General features: G+C 37.3%; 2 protein-coding genes across 4 annotated transcripts in view; one reads left to right on the forward strand and one right to left on the reverse strand.

Annotated features, from left to right (window-relative positions):
* Window positions 1-8,646, forward strand: part of Dnajc2 (DnaJ heat shock protein family (Hsp40) member C2) — a 30,237-nt gene extending 21,591 nt beyond the window's left edge. For 2 of the 3 annotated variants that reach the window (XM_076834879.2, XM_076834870.2), the window contains exons 11-17: window positions 1,914-2,002; window positions 2,152-2,221; window positions 4,105-4,289; window positions 4,897-4,997; window positions 5,274-5,381; window positions 8,063-8,217; window positions 8,516-8,646. In XM_076834879.2, the coding sequence (XP_076690994.1) occupies window positions 1,914-2,002; window positions 2,152-2,221; window positions 4,105-4,289; window positions 4,897-4,997; window positions 5,274-5,381; window positions 8,063-8,217; window positions 8,516-8,590 (783 nt within the window). In that variant the 3' untranslated portion in view covers window positions 8,591-8,646. The remainder of the gene's footprint in view (window positions 1-1,913; window positions 2,003-2,151; window positions 2,222-4,104; window positions 4,290-4,896; window positions 4,998-5,273; window positions 5,382-8,062; window positions 8,218-8,515) is intronic. The other variant, XM_076834887.1, reaches the window with a different exon arrangement.
* Window positions 8,647-8,649: 3 nt separating this feature from the next.
* Pmpcb (peptidase, mitochondrial processing subunit beta) lies at window positions 8,650-20,919 on the reverse strand. Its single transcript, XM_076834900.1, has 13 exons — window positions 20,795-20,919; window positions 19,583-19,723; window positions 18,650-18,736; window positions 17,989-18,118; window positions 16,082-16,280; window positions 15,663-15,742; window positions 12,049-12,161; window positions 11,449-11,592; window positions 10,346-10,506; window positions 9,448-9,533; window positions 9,217-9,305; window positions 9,023-9,098; window positions 8,650-8,939 (listed from the first exon to the last, which is right to left on the reverse strand). Exons 1-13 carry the CDS (start codon window positions 20,894-20,896, stop codon window positions 8,875-8,877), a joined length of 1,473 nt encoding a protein of 490 aa, XP_076691015.1. The 5' UTR covers window positions 20,897-20,919; the 3' UTR covers window positions 8,650-8,874.
* Window positions 20,920-26,148: the final 5,229 nt, after the last annotated feature.

Here is a 26,148-nt window from a genome sequence, read left to right on the forward strand (position 1 = left end):
AATGCAGTATATCAAAATGGTAAAGAGTATGGACTCAGGATAGGCTGTCTGGGTTTGAAGTCATACTCCACCTATCACTTACCACCTGTGGGACCCTCTGGAGGTTACCTAAACACCTTAGTGCCTTGCTTTCCTCACCTGTTCTGTAGCTGACATAATAGTTAGTCATAGAGTTGTAAATGTTCAAATGATTCACACATAATTGGCACATTCAGCATATGATGAGAACGTGGAAAAAAAAAAAGACCAGATATCAACTAGAAAATGAATAATTCTTAAGAGATTTTGCATAAGTGAGGGTACAAATTCTGATATTTAGTAACTTTGTTTTTTTCTCCTTTCCAGCATGAGTTAATTTATTCAGTCATCAAGTATCTGATGAGCATTATACTGGGTACCAAGCAATTTTAATTAATGTGGGTATAATGATAGCACAGTCCTTGCCTTCAAGGAATCCACTGATTCCTTGTAATAGAAAACAAGTAAACTAGCAATTCAAACACTTCAAGATGAGCATGAGCACTAGGATGAAAAGATACCAAAAATGTAGTCAAGGAAGGCTTTCTCTTTAGTAGCATTGAGCCGGGCAAAGCAGTGTGTACACCAGATAAAAGACTGAGGAATATTGAGTGAATTCAGGTTTGCAGAGATAATGAGGTTTACTGAGTGAGAAGCACCTGAACATGTAGGAGGAGCAAGGTTTGAACGGCTAAAGAGTTCAAACTGATCCTGAGTTGGTTTTGGTTAGAGTGTTCAGAGAAGATAAGAGGCACAGAGACTAATCAGGAATTTTTGGTACATTCCAATCGGTATGGCTTGAAATAAGGTAGAAATGGTGGGAATGGGAAAAAGTAAATGAGATGAAGTATTTCGGAAGTATAATAGGTTACTGACTGTTGGGACTGAATGTATATTGGGGGCAGCATGGGAGAAATAAAGTTTATAGATACCTTGGTTTCTGGCATGGTATACTGGATGAGTAGTGATAGCATCAATTGAAATAGAAGACAGAGGAGGAGGCAAATGATGAGTCCAGTTTAGGGCACATTGAAACTATTGGGACACCCAAATGAAGGGACCCTGGGCGTATAGATCATCTTATAGAGTTCACAAGCAGGATCAACACAGACTCATGCACATCTTGTGACACTAAAAACCGTTCAAGTAGATTAGATCACTCTGGGAGAGAATATAGAGTAAGGAAGGTGGAAGTAGGGACCCTAGTGAACACCAGTCCTTAGAAGAAAAATCAGTAGTGCTTTTAGAAATATCAGCAGTAAAAGAAGTATTGAGACTTTGATGAGAGCCAAATCAAACGGATCAAATGGGCAAGAAGAAGTAAGGAACAGGAGGTATTGTCAGTAGCAGCTTAAACATGGGAAGTATTTTCCAGTTACTTCCTGTAATCCAGTTACATTATGGTGTTCAATTCTGAGCTTAATATTTCGTTAATCATATTTTTTGATAATATCTCCTGTCCCTTAGCAGGATATATTATTATATATTTCTTTAATTTCACATTTTCAGTAGACTTCTCAGTGAAGCACATGTGGGAACAGGCAGCTGAAAAAAGGATTTTAATTTGAGTCAGCCTACACATTTCTTTAACTTTAATTGGTTCTTTGAGGTCCACTTATAACTTGTTAACATTCAGAAGGTATTGTTCACCATCTCCTTTTCTGTTTTACTCCCCTGCCTACACTTGGCATAATGCCTTTTATTGTAAGCTAATAATAATGGAGACCACTGGACAGTATGCTGGGAATATAGTCAGTAATGGGCACAAGGACATTGTATACATCTACATGAAGAACCTCCTGAAAAGTTTATGCTTATCATCATATTTATGTTGTATTTGCATCAGTGTTATATCAGTAGATAGAAAATAAAAATGTTTGTGTTTGTGTTTTCAGACCTGGAATCACTTTTCAGACAATGAGGCAGAACGGGTTAAAATGATGGAAGAAGTGGAAAAACTTTGTGATCGCCTTGAACTAGCAAGGTATATGTATGGAACAACTATTGAAGTCTTTTTTGGGACTTAAAGTTTCTTTTTTGTATGTGGTGCTAGAGAATTGAACCTAGAGCTTCATGCATCACATGTTCTACCACTGAGCTATATCCACAAGTCCTCATTCATTTTTTCTTTAGCTTACAGTGCTTGAATGAAACACTCACATCATCTACAAAAGAAGTAGGAAAGGCTGCTCTGGAAAAACAGGTAATAGAAGAACATGTAATTTCTACTTATATTTAGCATTTAATTATTTTACCTCACCCTTCTTCACCTAATACCAGGTTACTAAGGGTAAAGAATATCTGATTTCTCTTTGTCTCCCAACTTTGTTTTGTTTATATAAAGTGCTGTTGTTGATTTAAATTGGATTTAGTATGTTTTTCATACTAAATGAAATAGTAAAATGTTAGATTTGTGGTATCTAGCACATTAAACACTAGTTGTTTTTTTTGTTTTTGATACTGAGTATTGAACCCAGGGATGCTTCACCACTGAGCTGCATTCCCAGTCCTTTTTATTTTTTTATTTGGAGACAGGGTCTCAATAAGTTTCCTCAAACTTGTGATCCTCTTGCCTCAGCTTTCCGAATTTGCTGGAATTACAGGCATGTGCCACCATGTCTAATGCTTTAATCACCAGTTTTTATAAAATAATGTTAAAAAAATAAATTTTTAATTTCCCTGAATATTTTCAGAGGATAACATTTAGAACCAAAAGAGATTTTTGTTTTGTCTAGTATATCTTTCATTTTATAGATGAAGAATCAGGCCCGGAAATTAAATTCAGTTCAGCAAGTATTAGTATTCTATAGATAAAGCATATGCCTAGGCATTCTTGGAGAAACACCTAATGCTACTGCTGCCACAAAGGGATTCAGAAAGTTATGTTGAAAGTAAAGCCTCAAGGATCAAAATATGGAGGACCTATGCTAAATGTCAGAGAGAAGGGGCAAGTCCACATCTGAATAGTCAGAGGCTCAGTGAAAGGTCTGAACCAGCCTTGGAGGAAGGACAGTGCTAAAATGGAAGGTTGAGAAACAGCCTAAATTGTAAAATAGAGGTAAGAGGAGATTTAAGAGGAGTGGAAAATGAGGTTGGTTTATGAAGAGAAGAGCCATAACTTTCTGTTTAATATTGTGACCAGTTTCTGTTACTGCCAAACCTTTGAATTGCAGAAGATTCAAAGTCTCATGCACGTTTTGTAAAGGAACACCTGTGGAGGAATACCTGTGAGGAAGCGCACAAAGAACAGAGACACAAAAAGTAAAGCAGGTAGACAGGATGGAGTGGATAGGAGTGAAATTAAGTGGTGAAAAAGAAATGCAGAAGTGAAGTGTCCACTCCTTCCTGCCTGGGAGTTTATTAACTCAAAGAACACATACCTCCCATTACCATGACTATATTCTAATTAGTATTTCTTTAACCAAAGTGCTAGCTAACTGAGATAAAGTCCAGGTTAATACAAACACAGAGCCCCTTCTCTCCAAGGACATTGCTAAGGAAACCAAATAGTGCCTGCATAGTTGTCTTACTACCTCAGAGGGAAGAGGCTCCTGGGAATCAGGGCGCCAATTACTCTCTGGGAGTTTGCTCACTAGGGGAACACTTCCCTGGCTGTTTGCACTGTCAGAATACCTAGAACATTTGAAGGTAGACTAGAAGGTACAAAGGATAGAATTTCAAGGTAAAACAGGACATGTTCCTCTGTTTATCTTTTTGTGACAGATAAGTAGTATTATTTGCTAAGAGTGCATATGAGCTTAAAGAGAGGTTCAGTATGGCCTTGTGTATGATAATCTAGTGACCGTCAACTTGACAAAATTGTGTCTAAAGCATAAAGAAATCTCATGACGTGAGTATTGGGCAGGTCAGTCTTTGGGTGGCTGTTGGTTCTTCAAGCAGACCTATGCAGTCTGGAAGCCAGAGTGAAAAGCTGATACCATTTCGTCTAGGAGTATAGTGTCAAAATGAGGATGACAATGATAATTGAGTAAAATTTAGAGTTAAGGATCACAAAGTCCCAGCCAGAAAGGGTGTGTAGAGTACAGGATGCTTTAAGTCCCTGACTTATCTATAATATTTGTGTAGATAGAAGAAATAAATGAACAAATTAGAAAAGAAAAAGAGGAAGCTGAGGCTCGTATGCGACAAGCATCGAAAAATGCAGAGAAATCAACTGGTGGAGGTGGAAGTAGTAGTAAAAATTGGTCAGAAGATGATCTGCAATTGCTAATTAAAGCTGTGAATCTCTTCCCTGCTGGAACAAATTCAAGGTATATGGTTTTCATGAAATTTTTCTTCAACACATACTGGAGCCCAGAGATAGTGTCAAAAATCCAAATTGCAGCAATGATTATAGCATTAATTTGCAGGGATAAGCCTGAGTCTGTAAAAACCGCCTTCTATTTAATTCTGTTTAACAATGCATTTTTAACCTTATCCATTACACCAGCACATACATACAGCAAGATGCTTTATCAGTTAGTTGCTCCCCACCACAAACCAGAGCTTATTTTTGATTCTAGGTTGAGCACTCAAAGAAGCATTAGAGACCCAGCCCCTCTTGTTATATAGAAATGGAAACTAAGGCTATTTTCAGTGATCTCTCCTTTTCTTAAGAAGTATGTGTTAAATTGGCAGTATACATAAACTTGTGGTTTTATTTTTGTTGGTTTATACACAGAATCATAAAGTTTTAGCAAACTTAAAATCAAGATTATAGATAGTTGATTTCAACATGTGAAAAACAAGAACTATATAGTCCAGGCAATAGTAAGGTTGAGTAATAAATTAGACCACCAATGTATAGCAATAAAAACGTAATGGTATCTGTTTTGTTTTTTTCTTAATATTATTAAATTCTTATGTTGATTGTTGTAGATGGGAAGTTATTGCTAATTATATGAACATACATTCCTCTTCTGGCATCAAAAGAACTGCCAAAGATGTTATTGGCAAAGCAAAGAGTCTTCAGAAACTTGGTGAGTGACAGTTTTGAGAAATCAGTTTGGTACCTTGGATACATTGTTTTTAAGTAATTTTTTTGTAATTTAATTAAAAACTAAATGATGGGGTTGTGGCTGTAGCTCAGTGGTAGAGGGCTTGCCTAGCATGCATGAGGCACTGGGTTCGATCCTCAGCACCACATAAAAAATAAAGGCATTCTATCCATCTACAACTACAAAAAAAAAAAATTTTTTTTTAAACTAAATGAGATGTTTTGTTAATGTTACAACATTTTTTTTTTCATTCCTCAGACCCTCATCAAAAAGATGACATAAACAAAAAAGCTTTTGATAAATTTAAAAAAGAACATGGAGTGGTACCTCAAGCAGATAATGCAACACCTTCAGAACGATTTGAAGGTAAGTTCTTTTTAGAAGTAGAAAATGCTAGCCAAGATTCCAGGCTATTTAAGGACTTACAAAACCTGGGGTCTGTGTTCAGAATGATTGGAAAATAAAATGTTTGACAGGAAGATGTAAAGCAAGCATTTTTAGACAGTTGCATTATTTACTTCTGCTGACCATTAATAGTTGAGAAGTGCAGTTCTTCCCATTCAGACGCCATAGAGGAGGGGCTATCCTTGTTCACCAGATACTACAAATGACTGTTGGGTATTATTGGAGCAGTTGAAGAAATAATAGTATTTAATCAAGGTTAATTTCCTGGTTTTGAAACATTTATGAATGCCCTTATTTTTATGGAAAAAGTATTAAATTATTTAAGGAAGGTATTCGTGTCTAATAAGGTAGTCTAAAATGATTCAGAATACATTTCCATACATAAAGAAAATAAGCAAATATGACAGAAATGTTCACATTTAGAGAATCTAGGTAGAACTAACAGGAATTTTTTACTGTCTAGAAAGAATTTCAAAATAACAAAACCCATTAGAATGCTGTCACTGTTTTGAGATTCTTCCTAATTTGATTATCCTGGACCAGTGTTTTTCAAACTACAAATCATGACTCACAATAGTTACAAAATCAATTTAATGGGTTGTGAATACAAAATATTAGCAAGTGTTAAACCTGCAAACAGGTTTTATATGTACAGTTTTGTCTGCACATGCGCGTGTGTGTGTGTGTCTGTCTGTCTGTCTTTGGGATATGATACAAAGTTGTAGGGGTTTCTTTAACTGTGAGAAAAACATTTGAAGAAGTTGTTTCACTTTATGCATTTGTGAGCCTCCAGCCCTTTCTCTTCTTAAACTAATCTTGGGTATGCTTTCCATATCATCATTCCAAATTTTTTTCTTTTTTTTTTTTAATCTAATAGACTTCATTCTACATAACACGTTGTCTCTGTCTTCTAACATTCCCAGTTTTTCCTGTATTCTTAGACTGGCAATTATCCCCAGAGGTAGTTTGAAAATAGAGGAGACTTAGAATGTTCTAGAAAGGAAGGGGAATTATTCTGTCCTTATAAAACTCTAGGATGAGTTGTTTGAGCTAGATTTTATTTTGGCTTATGTGAAGATAAGTAACCAAAGGGGAAGTTTCAGAACACCTCTTAAGAGGGCACTTTTTTTTTTTTTTTTTTTTTTACTTTTTATTTTTAGTTGTAGATGGACACAATACCTTTATTTTATTTATGTGGTGCTGAGGATCAAACCCAGTGCCCCAAGTATGTGAGGCAAATGCAGTACCACTGATCCACAACCCCAGCCCTAGAGGGCACTTTTTAAAAGAGTTTATTTCTCTCCTTTATCTCTTCTACAAGATATCATTGTTCAGATACTAGCACACTATTCCCAACTCTTCCTTATGGAACTTTTCATGTTGGAGAGACGCTGATGTTTGTGTACACATCCAGTCTTCTTTCTATGAGAAGTGAATGACTCTGTGAGGGCAGGATTGACTGGCAGTGTTGCTATCTGTGTGTGACTTCTTTATCTCCTTATTTATTTTTATGTGGTGCTGAGGAACCCAGTCCCTTACCAGCGCTAGGTGAGCGCTCTACCACTGAGCCACAACCCCAGCCTCTTGAATAATGATTTCTAATAGGAATTTTGCAACACTGTTTCACTTTATTTGGGTATTAAGTAACTGGAAAACTTCAGAAAATAATTGCATGTGACTTCCATCTTTTTTCTATGAGGAAATGAACTAAATGTGTATTAAGGTGCTTTTAGACCAAGAAAAAGAAATTCAATTAAAGGCTTCCTGGAATTTAAAAGCTACCCTCAGAAAATGCTAATCTCCTTCAAATATGGATATGTTCTTTGCCTTGTTTTGAGTAGGTGTCAGTTTTCTTTTTTAATTGGGAAATACTTTTTTAAAGCTTAATATTGTACCCAGTCTTCTCACAGAGTATAATTTCAAACAGTTGTCAGATTATGGATAGTATATAGGGGTTACTGCATGATCTGAAGCAACTAGATTGCCAGTAGTCCATTAATTTAGAATAACCAAATTAGCTCATCATTTTAACACTCTCATCTCATGTGCAGAAGTTGGCTGACACTTACTATTCTTAGGAAATATATTTGTCTCTGACACATGTATTAGATGTTTTGCAAGTTTTTAGCAGTCTGCTCCACAAGATTTTAGCAAGTGTGGTGACAACTAATCTTAGCTTGTCCCTATAGCACTGAAACTTTGGGCACTTAAATTTTGATAGGCTAGTTTCCTCCAGTGTAAAATGAGTGTTTCCCAGGAACCTATCCAAGAAAACATTGTGTATCTTGAGGCAGTTCTTTGTCCTCTCCTACATTTAAGGAATAAACAAATCTGAAATGTCTTAGTCATGGTTTTGAGCCCCAAGAGTACAAGTTTTAAATCTAACTTAAAAAATGAGGTGTTGGGCAAGTATAATATTAGATTTTTAAGAGAACAGCAATATGAGGTAGATGTTTCCTGTTATGCCATGTTTAAAAGGTCCTTGAGATGTTTCATTTTCTAGGAATGTAAGAAATTGTTCTAACACTTTAAGCGTAGGCACTTGATTACTGTTCACCAAAAGATTTATCTAGGAAGGCATTCCAAGATAATTTTCTACCAGTTGGACTAAGATTTTCCAAATAAAAATTTTTCTTAAATAGTTCCATGCACAGATTTCACCCCTTGGACGACAGAAGAACAGAAGCTTTTGGAACAAGCTTTGAAAACATACCCAGTCAATACACCTGAAAGATGGGAAAAAATAGCAGAAGCAGTTCCTGGCAGGACAAAGAAGGACTGCATGAAACGATATAAGGTTGTGTTTGAGTTTATAGATTCCATTATGATTTGTAATGTAGTTAGCATTTTAGTTATAGCTGTTAAATGGGTAATAATATAGATTATTGTGTTTATTTCAGTATCCAAAGTTATGGGCCAAAATTATTGCAGAAACCTAGCTTCTAACCCTAGTAGTTAGTAAAATCAGATTCTTCCAGCACTGTCTTAATTTTTAGATTCATCCAATTTGAATTATTTACATATTTATACCAAGTACTGGATATATCTGTTTTTAAAGTGACAGTTTCTTAATTTAAATCAACTTTCCTTTCTAGGAGCTCGTCGAGATGGTAAAAGCAAAGAAAGCTGCTCAAGAGCAAGTGTTAAATGCAAGTAGACTCAAGAAATGACATAATGACAATCTTTATTGTGTGCATTTTTATAATAAAACTGAAAATACTATATAAACTTTCATTTTCAAAATTATATTTATTGTATCAAAGTGCTCTTTCCAAAATAATTTTTCAGAGCACAAAGATCTACCGTTAAAATGATCATCAGGGCTATAGTCTTGTATGACGCATATTTGTTTCAAATTTCCAAATTTGTATTTTCCTTTAGGGATCAGTAGTTTAAAACTTGCAAATTCTTAGTTTCATAAATATATGTTTAAAATATTTCCATTATGCACTTCTTAATCACGAAGCCAGCGCATGTTACTGCAAATCTGGTTAAAATCTGGTAGCTGCTCAATGGGACCTATGGATTAAAAAGAAGATGGTTAAAACTGACAGAAGTGCTTAGCCAACTTTCTACATAGGAGAAAAGGAAATCAGGCTTACCAACTGCAGCAATAGCTGGACTTTTATCATAAATATATTTGGTACATACTTCTCGAACTATCTTAGCATTTACAGCCTGAAATAAGGAAGATACTGTCAGAACTTTTTGTAGTGTGCCTGGAACCTTAAAAACTAAAGCTCTTCTAACAAGAATGCTTTTACACAGGATCCAATAATATCGAAAGACAACTTACATCAATTCTTGCTTCAAGCTCAGGGATAGGAATTCTTCTATTATAGCATAACATTTGCCTACCAATATCTTCACAAATTGGAGTTGAACCTGGTTAAAGAAAAGAAACAATTTAAGTATTAGAATTTTTTTTTTTTTTAAGGTGTTTGGGATCAAACCCAAGGCATTACATGTATTAGGCAAGTGTCCTACTACTGAGCTACAACCCTAGCCCCTAAATATTTATTCTTACCATCAAGCTGCAACAACATGTTTGTTTTCAGAAGATTTTTGGCTCGGGCAACTTCACTCTCAGTGACACTTGTACAGAGTCGCATCCTAAGAAACATTGAGAAACTGGTATTATACAGTGGCTAGGAAATGTTATTGTGATTTTATAAATTAGTGGCTTAAGGAAAGAGGTAACATTCTACATACACCACATTGTGTAAGCAGTTATGATTTCAACTAAGTAAAAAGTTTAAATTATTAATAATTCTGATACTAAGCAAAAGCTAAAATAATATTTATTGTTTTTTCAGGTATTGCTATTTTTGAAAATCACATATAAATTTGTGTAATTGCTCATTAGAAGACTAAGGTTCAGCACAATATAAAAATAAGCTGCCTATCTCCTGATTAAAATACTAGTCTTTTTGAGAGAGAGAGAGGGAGATCTCTCTCAATTTTTTTTTTTTTTTTTTAGTTTTCGACGGACACAACATCTTTGTATGTGGTGCTGAGGATCGAACCCGGGCTGCACGCATGCCTGGCCAGCGCGCTACCGCTTGAGCCACATCCCCAGCCCCTAAATTTTCTTTTAACGAGCAATTTCTAATTCAATTTTCATACTCTGCCTTTCCAAGTCAGATTACTTCTAGATTTTTCTGAACAACTTTTGGTTAGCTTAAGTTTTAGGATCTTCTTTATGAAGTAATCTACTTGTAAAAGATTTACAAATTTTCTTATAGTATAAAGCAGCTTATATGAGACTTGGAGGAAACATATCTATGATCTTTAAAAACATGGTAACTACTGCTACTACTTTAAAAGGTAAAATTACCACCACAAAATAATCATAAAATATAAAAAGAAACCGGCCTAGAATATGAATCCTAGACAATAAACTACTTAAATTTTTTTTTTCTCACCATTCTCTTTGAACAACATGAAGCATGTCTGCGATTGTGGCTGGTTCACAAACCATATAGAGTCCCCATAATCCTGTATCTGTGTAGGAAGTGTTGAAAGACTGGAAGCTATGACAAAGATTGCCATGACAAGTGAGCTGGGCCAGCTTGCTAGATAAGTTCTATAAGGAAAACAATAATCTAAGAGAATTGTACACATGTCTAAATTGCCAGAAAGAAAAATGAGATATCAAATGCCCTAAGAAGCATTTCCTAGTTTTATCCAGCAACATTTCAGTAATTCAAAATTGAACTGAGTCTAAGAATTTTGCTCATCTGGTTCAATGCACAATGTAAAAGCAATGAATCTTTGTAATTAACATGGTAGCTGCACCAACTTATGGGCTGACATTGCTGTTATCAACCCATATGTAGGGCTGTAAGAATCTGAAATTGCATTGTATGTGAAGCCTAAGGTATTTATTTGAAAAGTAATTCCGATTTACAGAAGAATTATAAAAACAGTACAAAATCAATGAGCTACACAGCCCCAACCCCTATCCAAATTTCTTTAACAACTATTATTTTCAACAGTTTGGGAGAAAGCTTCTGACAGGATTTTACTGCCTTTATTTTATATTTTTGTGGTGCTGGGGATTGAACCCAGTGCCTCACAGTGCTAGGCAAGCACTTTGCCACTGAGCTATAGCCCCAGCCCTGTGATTAGGCTTCTTTGTCCTTAAATTCTTTAGTGTGCACTAATGAAAATACAAAGGTATTCATTTTCTTACATCACCTCAGTACTTTTAAAATTTATAAACACTGACATAATACTATTAACTATTAGTAACTTCTCTATTATAGTTACTGCATTACTATTACAGTAGTAACTAATAACTAGTTCTGTCCTTATTTTGCCAGTTATTCCACTAATAAACTGTGTGGCAAAGATAGTTTTTTCTAGGCTCAGATGCAATCCAAGATCAGTTTATATAAGTCAAAAGTCATAGAACAAAAGCTCTGTTTTTGCCATTTCAAAGGGAAGATTCTTACAAAGAATTTATATTCAGAAAAATATGGTAATCTTCTAATTAGCATGGGAAGTAACTCTTAAAATCACTCACCATTCCTCCTCCAAAAGAGCGATCCCAGTTGCCAATCAGTGTGTTGGCAACCATGAGACAAATTGTATCTGGATGTGCCCAACCAACAGCTTCAACAGCTATTGCAAGGTGTGCCAAAGGCATCTTGTCATCCCTCACTCGAATCTAGTTAAAGAAAAAAATGTACTGTAGGCAGAACTTAGCCAAGAGTAAACCCAAGGTAAGAGTCAAAATTTGGGATCTTTTATAAAGTTATCGTTATACTTTACCATATTTAAGTGGGTACAGTGCCAAAGAAAAAGCACAAAATGACCAAATATAACACTGCTCTGAAGACCTTGCTTCCTTCCAAAAGAAAAACAGACAATATTAAATAATATGGAATAGGAAGCAATGTAAACAAAGGCACCCATTCTCTTGCCTTTTCTATGTTTCAGTTTAGATTTCTTCCATCTAACTATAAGAAATATGCACATTTTGCCAGGTAGTGTGGAATAGGCTTCTTGGGAGCCTGAAGCAAGATTCTCCCAAGTTCAAGGCCAGCCTAGGCAACTTAGCAAGACCCCATCTCAAAATCTAAAACTATAAAAGGCCAATTTCTAGCTAGGAGGCTTACCATACCTCACTTCCTGTGAATTTGCAGGGAGGCAGAACTGGTACTTCTCCTTTATGCGCATATAAAGAGTCACCAAAATGAAACTTTGCTAACTCAAGCAATTCATCATGGGAAACACCTAAATTGGAAAAAAAAAATTATTTTTTCATTTATATCTAATAGCAGTACAATCTAAGACTGCCAACTGCTAATACTTTGCTTTACAATAAACTCTAGGTGGTATGTGATGTACACTACACATGAACTGTTCATACAAATTCATTAAAAGCCATTTAAGAGTAAATGGCTCACAACATTCATTTCCTTGGTGCAATTAAGGCTTGTGTTTGCACAGATTTCTCATTTTGTAGAACTGATAGTTTTCATCAATATGAATTTTACAACTTAGGGCAGTAATTCAACTTGAAAAATATAATTTTCTATACAAACATTATATTGTTATAAAATTTCTAAGATGCAACCTAGCAAATAAGGTCCACTTTTAATGTTATTTTTTAAATAGAAAAGAATACAAATAAGGGTTCCATCTCATTTAAAGAAAGCTGGATACACAGATATGCTTTATTCTTTAAATCTTATTATTAGAACCCAACAACAAAAGTTTCATCTAAATTTCTGAACACATTCATAGCTATCTACCTGCTCACTACTTGATATACAAAACTGATTACTTCGATTCTATATTCCTTACTATTCCAACTGGGAACCAAAACAGATTCAGTCAGGGAAGGATTCTTAAACACAAATATAAACTTACAAACATGTGCAAGTGCTTTAACAAAAATAGTGTCATAAGATTTCTTTACGCATACTATTAGAATATAAAAGACAACTTGTACCCATATTTTCCAAATCTGTGGTGTGATAACAACAGTGTAGGATGTGACAGGGCTCACCTGCTTCCAAGCACCCAGCCAGCCCACTGATTCCTGCCAAGAAGCTGCAGTAGAGCAGCAGAGCAACAACCGTGGTGGGCTGCAGTGCAGGAGGCAAGCATGGGCTGCAGCTTTGGAACCTGCCATGCCGGTGCAGGCCTGAAGCAGGGATGGGCAGTGCTGCAGGTGAGCCAAGGTGCACCAACCCGTCATCCCACCAGGGTTCTGATCAGCCCAGTACAGACACCTGCTCCATACAGCACTGCAGCTCCAGATACCCCTCCCCCATCAAGCATGCACAATTCACTGACTTCAATCTCCCACTTCCTAAGAAGTGGGGAAAAAAACGTAAGGTGAACCTGAATGGGATTCAGGTCTAACCAACAACATTAGTACTTTTCCAAACCCTAATTAGCATAATTGTGGACCAATAGTGTTGACCTCAGTGCTATATAAATCCCTAGACTAGCAGACTCAAGACAGCAACACTTGTCAACTCCTCTCTCATCTTTTGGGAGTTGTTTCTTTTTGCATACTTGAGTAAATCCTACTCTTAAACTCACTTATCCTGGTCCCTGAATTTCATTCTTTGAATTCTCAACACCAGAACCAAGAAAGAAGAAATTGGTGGTGAGCTGCTGGGGTCTGCTGCAACACTGGAGGGCACAGTCAACCATTAAGAGTGTGTCTCAGCTGCAGACACCTGCAGCTTGTGCAGACTTTACCTGCCAGCAGAAACAGAATCTAGTTTCATCTCAAAACTCCAGTTTCAATGTTATTTTTGGAATCGTTATGTAAGAGAGTCACCTTGGATTATCAATCCAGAGGACAACACCACAAACAGAAGACTGGCAGTAAAAGGTTCCAGTTGCAGAGTGAAAAACCCTGAGGCACACAGTTCTCGGCACCAGATGACAACACTATTTTATTACCTTCACTATTACCCTCACTTACTAATAACCCTTTTGGTTGAACAGGACAGATACTTACCTACTGCTCAATCCCACCTCCAGCTACCCCAATTTAAAATGCAGGTGAATCTATGATTTTTTTTTTTTAACGAGACTGAAATACAAAAAATTCCTGAAGATTAAAAGCTAATGGTTGGGGCTGAGGTTGTGGCTCAGTGGCAGAATGCTTGCCTTGCACATGTGAGGCACTGGATTCAATATTCAGCAATACATAAAAATAAATAAACAAAGATACATTATTAAAAAAAAAAAAAAAAGCTAATGGAAGCTGAGGCGGTGGCACACGCCTGTCCTCCAAGTAATCAAGAAGCTGAGGCAGGAAGATCACGAGTTGAAAGACAGCCTCAGCAACTTAGTGAAGCCCTAAGCAACTCAGCAAGATACTGTCTCTAAGTAAAAATAAAAAATTATATAGAAAAAAAAGGACTGAGGATGTGGCTCAGTGGGTAAATACCCCCTGGGTTCAATCCCTGGTACCAAAAAAAAAAAAAAAAAGCTAAGAGTAGCTGAAATTGTTAATCAGAAGAGGTCAGCAGAGGATTAAAATGGCCTATTTCATTGAATTTAAGATGCTATTATTCATAAGGCAGATTAACAAATGAAATACAAATGCTAATTGATTACCTGAACTTCAGCAACTTCAAAATGAACCAATAAACCAAAATAAAACTTATTGTGTCCATGTGCACAGAGGACCCAGAGAGCTTTCCTGCTAACCAAACCCCAGTCAGCAGTAGTCATTTTAGAAACAATGCTGGCCACTCGAAAATTTCAGTGCTACTGTCTGCCACACACATAATTTAGCTAAGTGCCACAATAAAAAACACATCTTAGATATTTAACTTCACTTTCATCTTCTCTGTTACCCCCAAATAATTAGCTCAGAAGTATATCGAGGGCAACCAGACTTTAATTTACTGTAATTTCTAAAAAGAGAAAAATTAAAATAACACAAACACTCCATCTACCTTCATTGTGCTCTAGTATTAAAAGACCAAGAAAACCAATTAAAATGTACTGTTTGGGCCATGCATGGTGCCACACACCTGTAATCCAAGCAACTCCCAAGGCTGAGGCAGGAGGATTATAAATTCTAGGCAAGCTTCAGGAACTTAGAGAAACACTGTCTTAAAAAATAAAAAAGGGCTGAGGATATAGGTCAGTGGGAAAGCTCCCTTAGATTCAATACCCAGTCTGCCCTGCCCACCTCAAAAAAGAACTGTTGATCTAAATTCACATTGCTAGAAAATGTAGCAGAAGTGAATTTTCTATGATTGGTTGGTTTCACACTCTCCAAGGAAATCTGATGCTACCTGCATGTTTGATTTCACATTATACATTCTCATGGCTCCCTATGTGCTTCCCCTACTCAGTCATCAGTAGATCTGCTGCATGAATGATTGAGTAAATGAAACAATGAATGAACATATCCATTCCATGCTTGACCAAAGATGAAGCTGCACCTCAAGGAATAATTTACAATCTCAAGAGAGTCTCAAATTGTAGAACAGCTAACTTCCAAGGTAACTGTTTCCCAGTTCACTCATTAGCCCTTAGTCTTGTAAGTAAATTCTACTGTGTATTCTTATGTATGGAATAGTTCATTAAGTTTTTCTGTAAATGAAACCTACTACAAAAGACAGAGGGAAATCCCTAACACAACACAAACAATTTGTTCTCTAAATAAAAACTCTTTATGATATATCTCCCAACAAGATTAAGTTAGCAAGTACATAACTCTAGCAACTTGTCTTTATAGAAATTTAGACTAACCTCCAGCAGCAGCAAGCACTATTCTTGGCCCCTTATAATGTGTGGTTATATAATCCACTAAATCCTTACGATTTATAGATCTGTAAGTGAGGAAAAGCAATTTTAAAGGAAATAAAAAACACAGATCTTATAACATTAATATACTTGAAATCAAATTAAACTGAACCCTACTATTCTAAGAGTTACAAGCAATCAGAAATAGGATATAGGTAACAAGTATCAAAAACTTCAACTTTATATCAACAAAGACCCATCTGACACCATTGTTTATTCCAGAAGTAGTTATGAGCCCAGACACTTAGGAGTTATGTGATGTTAAGTGTAGCTGTATGATTCCATTCATATTATTAGGAAAAAAAAACATTATTGAAACATATTTCTTGAAAGTTTGATTTTAAAAATATGGGAATTACACCTACTTGATATTTTCAGTTGGTCCCAAAATTGTCCGTCCAAGTGCAGTATTTTGATAAGCTGTAGCATGAAGATAATCAAACACTACTTCTTGTAAATTGGTTTCAACTTCTTGCATCTCTCTAAGGATTACTCCACGTTCACGTTCAATCTCTGCTTCTCCCAATGTGCTATTTTGTATTATATCAGCAAGAATTTCTACAGCTAATTGAAATTAAAATGTAAACAGAAATGCTAAGAATCTAATTTTTGTTATTAAGATCTCAAACCAATATCAGAAACCATGACACTGACCATCATTTTGATATTAACTAAATGATTAACCTGAGGAGAAAAAAGCTTCCATATATTCAATATACCTAAAAGGACTGTATTAAAATTAATGTAAAATATAAACCGCTGTAGTACTGAAGATTTTGGGGTGGGGGGGAAATCCTCAATTTGCCACCATTTTGTAATGACTTTTTTAAAAGCCCTTGGAAATCTGTACATTAATACAGACTGTTCTCTATGAAAATTACAAAGTAGAAAATTATCTGTATAAGACCAAAAACATGTAGGTATATACAGAAGCATTCATATCATCCAAGTCTTTTTTTTAATTTCCTAGAGCAATAAGGCTGCTATATAAAGAAGCAAAGAATCACCAGTCTAAAATATGCCTCCAATGAATCACTTACAAAATTGTGTCCTCTTAAACCCTAATTTGCTAAAAAGCCAAAGTAATTTTACAAAACCATATACCTCTCAAAAAATTTTTTAAATCTAATTCATGTTTGTTGTAATCACAATATAAATTTTATTAAATATAAACATCTTCAGATTTATTTTTTGCCCTTACAGTAAACTTTTGTTCCCTATTTTAAGTTTACTTGCCTCTGAACCAATTATATTCAAATACCAAGAACGTAACAAAACAAAGTGTTAAAGTAAGATGGGATAGAGCTCATAACCAAAAGGAAAACATCAATAAAATTACTTTTAAAAATTATCAAACTGCCGTGCGCAGTGGCACACACCTGTAATCCCAGTCGCTCAGGAGGATGAGGCAGGAGGATCAAGAGTTTAAAGCCAGCCTCAGCAAAAGCGAGGCACTGAGCAACTCAGTGAGACCCTGTCTCTAAATAAAATACAAAATAGGGCTGGGGATGTGGCTCAGTGGTCGAATGCCCTGAGTTCAAACCCTGGTAACCCTCCAAAAAAATCATCACTGAAAGCAAATAAAACCCATCTGTCCAGACGGATGAACCATAAGTAGGGAAGAGCTCACAGATATATGGAAGCAGAATTCCTTTGTAAAGATTCTCTTGGGGTTAAGTGATCTAGAGGGACTGCCTAGCATGCATGAGGCTCTGGGTTCAATGCCTACGATTAAGGGGGAAAAAAAAAATCCTCCTTTATGTGGGAATGGTAGTCTAGCCTGACAGGTTTCTAAATAATAGGAAATGAGAGTTCCTATTTCCTAGTATTTATAATTTTAATCTAAATATTTTTTCATTCTAATGTATCTTTAATATTGCATATTAGAATAGAAGTACATGTATTTAACATAAATATATACATAACAAAGCTGCATGACAAATTTCATATTGACAAGAAGATGGATGATCATAAAAATTTTCAAACATCTATTTATTACCTCATACACCAGCTTCGTCCAGCTCCAGGGATAAAAATCTCAAGCAAATTCCCAAAATAGGAGATGCTTCAGAGCATACCTCCACTTCAGATTGTCAAGGAGCACCCCCCACCCCACATTATTCCACATCCAATGGCAGGGGCTCTGTTCTTCTCAAAGATTGGCTCATTTTTTCATATTTCTGGGGGTTACTCTTTATGACACACATAAAAACAGGAGTAAGTTATTTTTGAACCCTCATGAAAATTACATTATCTGCAGTATAAATAATACCTCTTGGCAAATCTTTAGAGAATGCTTTGGCATAATATACAGTCTGCTCTCTAGAGGTGTAGGCATTGAGATGAGCACCCATATTTTCAATCTCCAGTTCCAGGTCTAACTGCGATCTTTTTTTGGTTCCCTTGAAATAAAAAAATAAAAACAAATTATTCCTTTATCCTTCATCTACTCCAGGCACTTCAGAAAATGAACATGGACAGGCTGGATTTGTGGCTCAGCAGTAGAGCCGAGTACAGTTTCCTTCCTTCTTCTGACAAATGTTTTCAGTTTAGATTTCTCACACATGCGAGACCCTGGGTTCGATCCTCAGCACAACATAAAAATAAATAAATAAAGGTATAAAAAATTATTTAAAAAAGAAGAAAATGAACATGGAGGACAAAGGCATGTCAGTTTCTTACAGGGACAAATTTGGTTTCTAAAATAGATTAGGCTTCAAAAATGATATTCATTCCAATAACCCTTGCATCCCAAGAAAAAATTTATTTCAGTTTTACAAAACAATTATCAGTAATCATTGCAGATATTGCTCTAGATAAAAATAAAACATGCCATACTATTGAAGTGTAGTGCTTGCCTTTAAAGCATGAAAATTTGCACTTACTGCCTTTTTAAAGAGAACACATTTTTGTAAAGTAAGTCTGTAACTTGCCTTGAAAGCCATATGCTCCAGAAAGTGAGCTGTTCCATTATTCTTTTCATTTTCATATCGACTTCCAGCATCAATCCAGAGCCCAACCTTAAGCAATCAAAGAACAACTAAGTAAAACAATCACTTCTTCCAGGAGCGGAGAGAACAGTCTCCTTCCTTCTTCTGACAAATGTTTTTCAGTTTAGCATTAAGGTTTTCTTCACCTGAGTAAACTGAGACATTCATTCCTATGAAGTGAGACTTAAATTTTATGACCATCAGGCTAGTGTTAGTTGCTACAAGTATCTACCTATGAGCTTCAGTAAGGACCCAGATTAGTCTAACTCACTACTATTGCCAATTAATAATTGTGGTATAAAGGACATGGGGAAGGAGGTGTTAGAAGGATGTAGCTCAGTGGGAGAGTACTTGACTAGCAGACACAAGGTCCTTCCATCACCAAAAAAAAAAAAAAAAATCAGGGATTATCAGAAAGCTCAGGTTGAAATCGATGTATTAGCTGCATGACAAAACCATTTAACCTCTCTGATCCAGCTTCCTCAACTATAATACAGGTGGGATGATATCTATTGCAAAGAAATGTTTTAAAAATCAAATAAGCAAAATATATGCAAAAAAAATATCACACAGAGTTGCCCAAAAATATACCTCTTTCATTATCATCAATACAAGTAATAAAATCATCAACAATATAAGTAATGCAATAGTTTAAAAGAAACATATACAAACAATAAAACAGGATATGCATGCACCTGGTATGGAAGAATAACTGAAGAAAAGTTCACACATCAGAGAAACTTAGTAAAGCAGAATAACAACCACTGTTTTTTTTTTTTTTTTTTAACTACAGCCAACTGCAAAGTTGAAGGTTAAATAGTTTGCTCTTCCCTAAATGACACATGACTCAAGAGAAGGTTGCCTTGAGTCACTTACTGTGCATGTTGAGAGCCCAGAGTCTTCAGAGGCTACTCTGAGTCCGTTTTCCAAACGTGTTACTTGTGTTTCAGGAACATTCAGAACAATTTGTGTAGCAGCCTGTGTACTTCTCAATCTGGTCCCTCCAAAATGCAATGACTGATTGGGGTAGAAGGAGGAAGAGAGGGAAGCAAACCACATTACTATTCTGATATTAAATGTTGATTAGAACATCAAATCAATCTCTAACAGACTCTCTCTGTAAAATACTCCTTCCTGGGCTAAGGGTTTAACTAAGTTTTAGTAGAACACTGAAAATATAAGGAAGGCCTGGTTAGATACCAAGTACTGAAAAAACAAAATCTTTCCTCATTAACTTTGGTTCTACTGGAATCCATCCCTTTGCTGAGCCTAGAAACCTTCCTTAACCAATCACTGTCCTAAAGATAGCAACATGATTATAAACAAGCCCTTCCTTTAGAAAACCTGAGTAGCTATTACCATTTCCCAGAAAGAAACAAATTTTATTTCAAAATTTCTCCTAGAAACATTTCGTTTTCTTTATGGAGAAAACAAGCAGAGGCAGAGGGGAACCAGGAAAATACATAAATACCTACTACAACACAGAAATGAGACTTAGATTGTCACTGCTGAAGAAAAGCAAAACGATTTGGAAAGGTAATGGAAGCACACAGGAAGAAGCTCAAATATCCCAACACACTCCAGATAAACCGGCTTGTTGACTATGAACTATTCACCTTTCAGCCGTTTTTTCCTTTTCCCTTTCTCCACAACAACAACAAAAAAAACCACACATATACATATTAAAGTCCCTTTGGAGAAAGCTAGAAACTCTCCCATGGGAAAATGTAAATACAATTTTTAACTTTAGCTCGTGGGAAGCCCAACTGATGATGGAGCTCAGTCTTAGGCTGAGGTTTTTCCCAACTGGCAAACACTACCTTCTCGGTGGTCAGTAGGCACTCTTTACAGTCTAGCTGCGGAAGACGCGACCGGGGTCATCCTACACCTCACTGACTGCTCACGTGGCGGGCTGTCGGCCCCGCCGGCCTAAGCGCCAGGCGTCCCGGGTCCCAGGGTCCCGGGGTCCCAGTGCCGGAGGCCGGACCTAACCCCCTGTCCGGATCCAGCGGGTCGGGTCTGCTGCGCTAAGGCGTGAGCCGTCATGGCCAGCCCCCAGCGGGTCCATATCAGGGGAGGGACGCTCACCCTCCGGGCGGCGCCTGGGACTAGGAGCCTCTGGGTGAAACCCCACAACCGCCTCCTCGCTGCCGGTAACACCAAGGCTCGGGCCGCTACCGCCGCCGCCATCTCCGCTGCGGGCAATTGGGAGGGTGTGCTTCCGGGGTTGTGACCCGAGATGCCAGAATAGACGGTGGGCCCCACCTTGTGGCGGTGATGGGGATAACATTCCCTGTAGCGGTCATGGAAGGATTAATGGGACTAAATCTTGACAGGGTCCATTGATGTTAATATAAAGCTAGGAATTTTGGCTAGAAGTGTCTCCAATTGTCTAGAAAAGAAGATTCCTTTAGTAGTGCAGGTGCGCTAAGGTAACTTCTGATCAGCAACTGACCCCGGTGCCCATATTAACATGGCATTGACTTACAGATTAAGCCCCCTAAACAGGATGGCCACCATTACAGTTCCAGCTCTGGAGTGAAGCAACTAAGGTCAAAAACTCCACCTCCCAACGTGAAGGAGGAGTTAGACACCTGATTGGCGAAGAGTACAGAAGGTGGTCCCCAGTTCTGGTAAACTTTCCTTTCCAATTAATTTGTTAGTATTTATAATCAATATAGTAGAACGTAAAACCTACAGAAATTAAGTGCACTAGAACTGAGTTAAGAAATCACAGTACTTAACTGATACCAAAATATCCTTATACCCCTAATAATATCCATTATTACTATTATACCCCCATATAACTGAATAAGACTTGATACTTGTCCTGTTCATTCCTGTAATCAAGCTCAGAAAAAAAAAAGATTTGATAATAAAAACACTTAATATATGTCTCTTTATACTTTGACATACTTCCCCCCCCCCCTTCCTATAGAGCTTAAAGTTAAAGATTGACCATGGTGGTGGAGGTGTGTAAAGTCAGGAGAAAAAAAATACTAGCTGTGATTGTTTATTACAAAGAAGAGCCAAGAAATTGCTGGGAATCAGAACATTTTTAAGAACATCTGTAGGATAATCATTTTTTTCCTTAGAGTGTTCCTAAGACTATTGATTATTTCACAGGTGGATGGAGTAAACTAGGAAAAAAATATAAATATGCATATTGAAATTCAGAAATTTATGAAATTAAGAAGGATGGTAGAGTCAGGGCCATGAAAAATTCTCTCCTCCATCAAAGAAATTAAAAAAAAAAAAACTCATTAAAAATCAGAATTAACATCTTCAAACCTGGAAATTAAAGATGTGCAGTAATCTGGGGAGAATTTAATTCAATTAAAAAACAGCTAAGCTTATAAAAGTATAAAGGATAATGATTATGGGTACCAGAAGTTGGGGAGGGAGCTGGATAGGGAAAAAGGAGATATTGATCAAAGGTTGCAAGTTTTCATTTAGATAGGAGGAAAAGCTTGAGTGATCTATGGCACAGAATGTTGACTAGAATAATAATGCATTGTATATTTCAAAATTGCTAAAGGGGTATATATTAAGTATTTTCACTACAAAAAAATGATATGTGAAGTGATAAATTTATTAATTAGCCCAATTCAACCATTCCTCATTATAAACATATTTCAAAACACATTGTGCCCCATCAACATATATAATTATTTGTCAATTAATAATCTTAAAAACAGCTAAATCTTGGGGCTGGGGTTGTGGCTCAGCGGTAGAGCACTTGCCTAGCATGTGCGAGGTCCTGGGTCTGATCCTCAGCGCCACATAAAAATAAATAAAATAATGGTATTTAAAAAGATGTAAGCATAATATTAAAAAAAAACAGCTAAATCTTAGTAAGAAGAATGCATTTTGTAGCATTTTAATTTTCTCTATCCTGCATCCTTTCCCCCAACTTCATGGTCACATTCCAAAACAATGGTGAAAATCATCGGTGTAGTATTCACCAAAGAGTATAGAAGACAGCACTGGAGTTCCCTTAAACCCTCAAATTTGGAGAGCTGAAATATCCTACTCAAATTCAAAGCCTTTTTCTAGGAGTGTTAGTCAAAAATATTCAGAGGCAATTGTTTAGCTTCATGGCTGCCTGAGGTGATGGATAAAGTACAGGCAAACAGTAGTCTAACCAAAAAGCTTAAAAGGGAAAGCTAAGGCATAAAACATTTATGGAGGCTTTGAAAAGCTCACTCCTATTCCTGGCTATCTAAAAAACCATACACCCACAAAGGACTGTATGAAGTACCCCAGGTCTCACACTTTCCCAGGAAAGATTTGAGAAGACCCTTACACCCTCCCTGTGACTGACCTTGGGTCTCTGAGCAAGCAAAAAGCAAAAAAGCTAAAGCATAGTTGTCAGTCGCTTGGCTGAGTTGAAGGTATGTCACACACAGAGCTCCCCAACAAGACTATTGAGACTGGGACAAAGAACTAATAGCTGATTATCCAAAAAAAAAAAAAAAAAAAGGAAAAGGGTAGATAGCACCCCATCAACTGATTGCTACCAGTTAGGGTAGCTAGCTCAAAAATCCATATGAGGCACATCTCTGAGTTCAAGCAAAGATTTATTTATTTTTAATGTTTTAGTTGTAGATGGACAATACCTTTACTTATTTATCTTTATGTGGTGCTGTGGGTTAGAACCCAATGCCTCACACATGCTAGGTGAGTGCTCTACCACTGAGCCACAACCCCAGCTCCTCAAGCAAAGATTTATTGACAAGAACATCTGCCAGGATACCATTCTGCAAGGCACAGCAGCCAGAGTCACTTGAATAGAGATTTTTATATCTTTTTTTTTTTTTTTTTAACAAGGAACAAGAGCAAGCTGGAAATGACCTTGTATGCAACAAGTTAGAATTGACCTTGGGTGCAGATTTTGTATTTAGGGACATTGGGGGGCAGTATGGGAACAAGGTACTTTAAGTTTCTTTTTATTGGCAGTTTATAAGTTTCAATTTGGGGTTAAGATGGAGTCCCAGAATTAAAATGGACTTATTAATGTCTAAGGACCTAACACTAACTGGGAGGGGAAGGATGCACTTTCCAACACAAGCAATCACTCCCTGGGTGGCTCCTTTCCCACCTTTCAGTCACTTTAGACAAGATAAGAGGAAGGGGGGTATGAGAAGAAAGGACACCTAAAATCTATAAAGGGGCAAGACACCCCACTCCCATAAGCACCAGTTCTGGACCCTCTTCTCTACAGAAGAGTCAGTTTCTCTCTCTCTCTCTCTCTCTCTCTCTCTCTCTCTCTATATATATATATATATATATATATATATATATATATATAAAATCTTCTGTCACTTAAATAAAACTTGTTTTCTTTATTCAGTGTTTCTTGGATGTTTAATCTTCAGCATAGGAGATTGGGGATGAGGACCTAATCCTGATTTTCAAGACTGGTATCACTATGAAATGTATTAAGGAATTTAAGGAACTCTGTGTTCAATCGTTAGCTAATAAGCTAATGAGCAGAGTCTTCTATAGCCACACATGATAAAGAATACAGACTTTAAGGAATTTATTCAGAAAAGTCTACACAAGCAAATGGCAAAAACAAGCCCCAGGAAATAATCCAATAACCACAATTGACATATTATTGTCAGGTCAGCAGGCTTCCCTACCCCTTCCACTTTCATGGCAGCTGTGGGTGGGGACTTTCCACCTGGCTGAGGAGACCTGAAATGGCCAATCAGAAGCTGACATGGCAACGGGACCCCAACCACAATGGGTGCCCCCATCCCAAGCAATCACCCTGTCATCTCACATCAGTTCTGACCAACCCACGGCAGACATGATCTCCCTAAACTGAGCTCAGCCAACTGCTGTCTATAGCTGCAATTTAGATGGCCTAGGCCCTCCTACCTCTAGCTTCCCTTATTAGCATTGTCCTTGCCTTTCCCGCCCACCACTTCCCCGGCTCTTACCCTTCCTCCACCAGGAGCGCCCCCCAATAAACCTTTTGGTGCCTCATTCGTGTTCTGTGGTTCCTGATCTCAGGTGCCCCTTTCTGCTTTACAATTATATTAATTGAAGTGTCCAATTCTCAAAAGAAAAAAATGTATGTATAAGATATGCAAAGAAGTAAGAAAATATAGTCTTACACAGGAAAACATGCACATGCACACACACACACACCCCATACACACAATCAATAGAAAATGTTCCCGAGGAAGCCTAGCTGTTGGACTTATTAAACAAATCTTTAAATAAGCTCTTTTAATTTTTTTTTTAAGAAATAAAGGACACTGTATAAGAAACTAAGCCAAAAAAGATTCAAGATGGTGACTAAGAGGAAGGCTACCTCCTTAGTCACTCCTTGATTCAAGCAGCAGGAGTACTGCTTCTCTGTGAGGTGGGTGAAAAGGGGATGTCACTAAGACTCCATATTGGACAGTCAGAGTGTCTCAGAGACTCAGAAATTTGGGTACCTTGAACAAAGAAGAAAGAGTACATTGGAATGAAGCCAATGTAAGCAGAGGCAGCAGTGACAGCACTGTTTCAGCAGAGGGAGGAAGAACACAGAGAAACACAACAGACAGATTTAGTATGGAAAATCCTGAAATCAGAAAAGTAGCCTGCCCTTAGCAGATCCAGAGGCTGCACTGTACATTGGTGAATGAAATGTGCCCAGTGTTTCCCATGGAGAGCTGAGGTGGAGCCATCTCGAGGCAGCCATGCTACAGCTGCAGCTACCATTGCAGGACGCAGCAGATCTGGGAAAACACAGCTACCATGTGGCATAGGGTGTAGCTAGCTGAGCAAAACAAGCACAGAGAATATTTTAATCAAGGGGATTCAAGTGCAGGGGAGCCCAACTTGCTTTTCTCTTGAGTCTGGTGTCTCATGTGGTTAGCTGAAGCAGGTGGGGTATCTGAACGGTGGGTGTGAATATACTCAATGACTAAGCTCGAGAAGCCTGGAAAGGCTGTGTTCTTGTGTAGCAAAAGGATAAAGTATTGGCTCCCCCACTCCACACATGAGTAGAATCCTAGGGAGACTCGTGAGTTTCAGACTCTCAGCAGAAATAGGCAATTACCAGGCCCCAAGAGCGTGTTGATCTAATCTCTCCTGAGCAGCCACCACTCAACAAAGTCCCTGAGGCCTGATGAGACCCAAGACCCACCTGCAGGAACTCCACTCCTAGAACTCTGCAGTGGCGTCCCTAGGAGTGAGTGCATCTATCTGGTCTGTGCAGACAAAACTCCAGCTGATAGTACTTCCCCCCCATTTTATCTCATACTGGTGAGAAGTGAAACAGAATTTTTTAACTCAACTGGCAGTTAGTTGAGCATCACAAAAAGAGGAAATGTTTAACAAACTCAGCCCTTGCTCTCCCACTCAGAACATAACTCAAGAAGAAACGGAAAGACAGTCAGGCATAAACAGCGACCATCATCTATTCTCATTGACTATTTTGA

This window comes from Callospermophilus lateralis, chromosome 1 (genome assembly GCF_048772815.1).
Source record: "Callospermophilus lateralis isolate mCalLat2 chromosome 1, mCalLat2.hap1, whole genome shotgun sequence".
NCBI lineage: Eukaryota > Metazoa > Chordata > Mammalia > Rodentia > Sciuridae > Callospermophilus > Callospermophilus lateralis.

Bases quoted from the DNA above. Each gene is read 5' to 3' on its own strand.
- Pmpcb (XM_076834900.1), bottom strand. From the start codon at position 20,896: ATGGCGGCGGCGGTAGCGGCCCGAGCCTTGGTGTTACCGGCAGCGAGG. The intron at 18,737-19,582 runs GTAAGTGACTCA...TGATTGCTTAAG, and splicing joins CTGGGCTCTCAACATGCACA to GTTGGGCTCTGGATTGATGC. The intron at 11,593-12,048 runs GTATGGTAAGCC...TTCTTTAACTAG, and splicing joins GCAAATTCACAGGAAGTGAG to ATTCGAGTGAGGGATGACAA.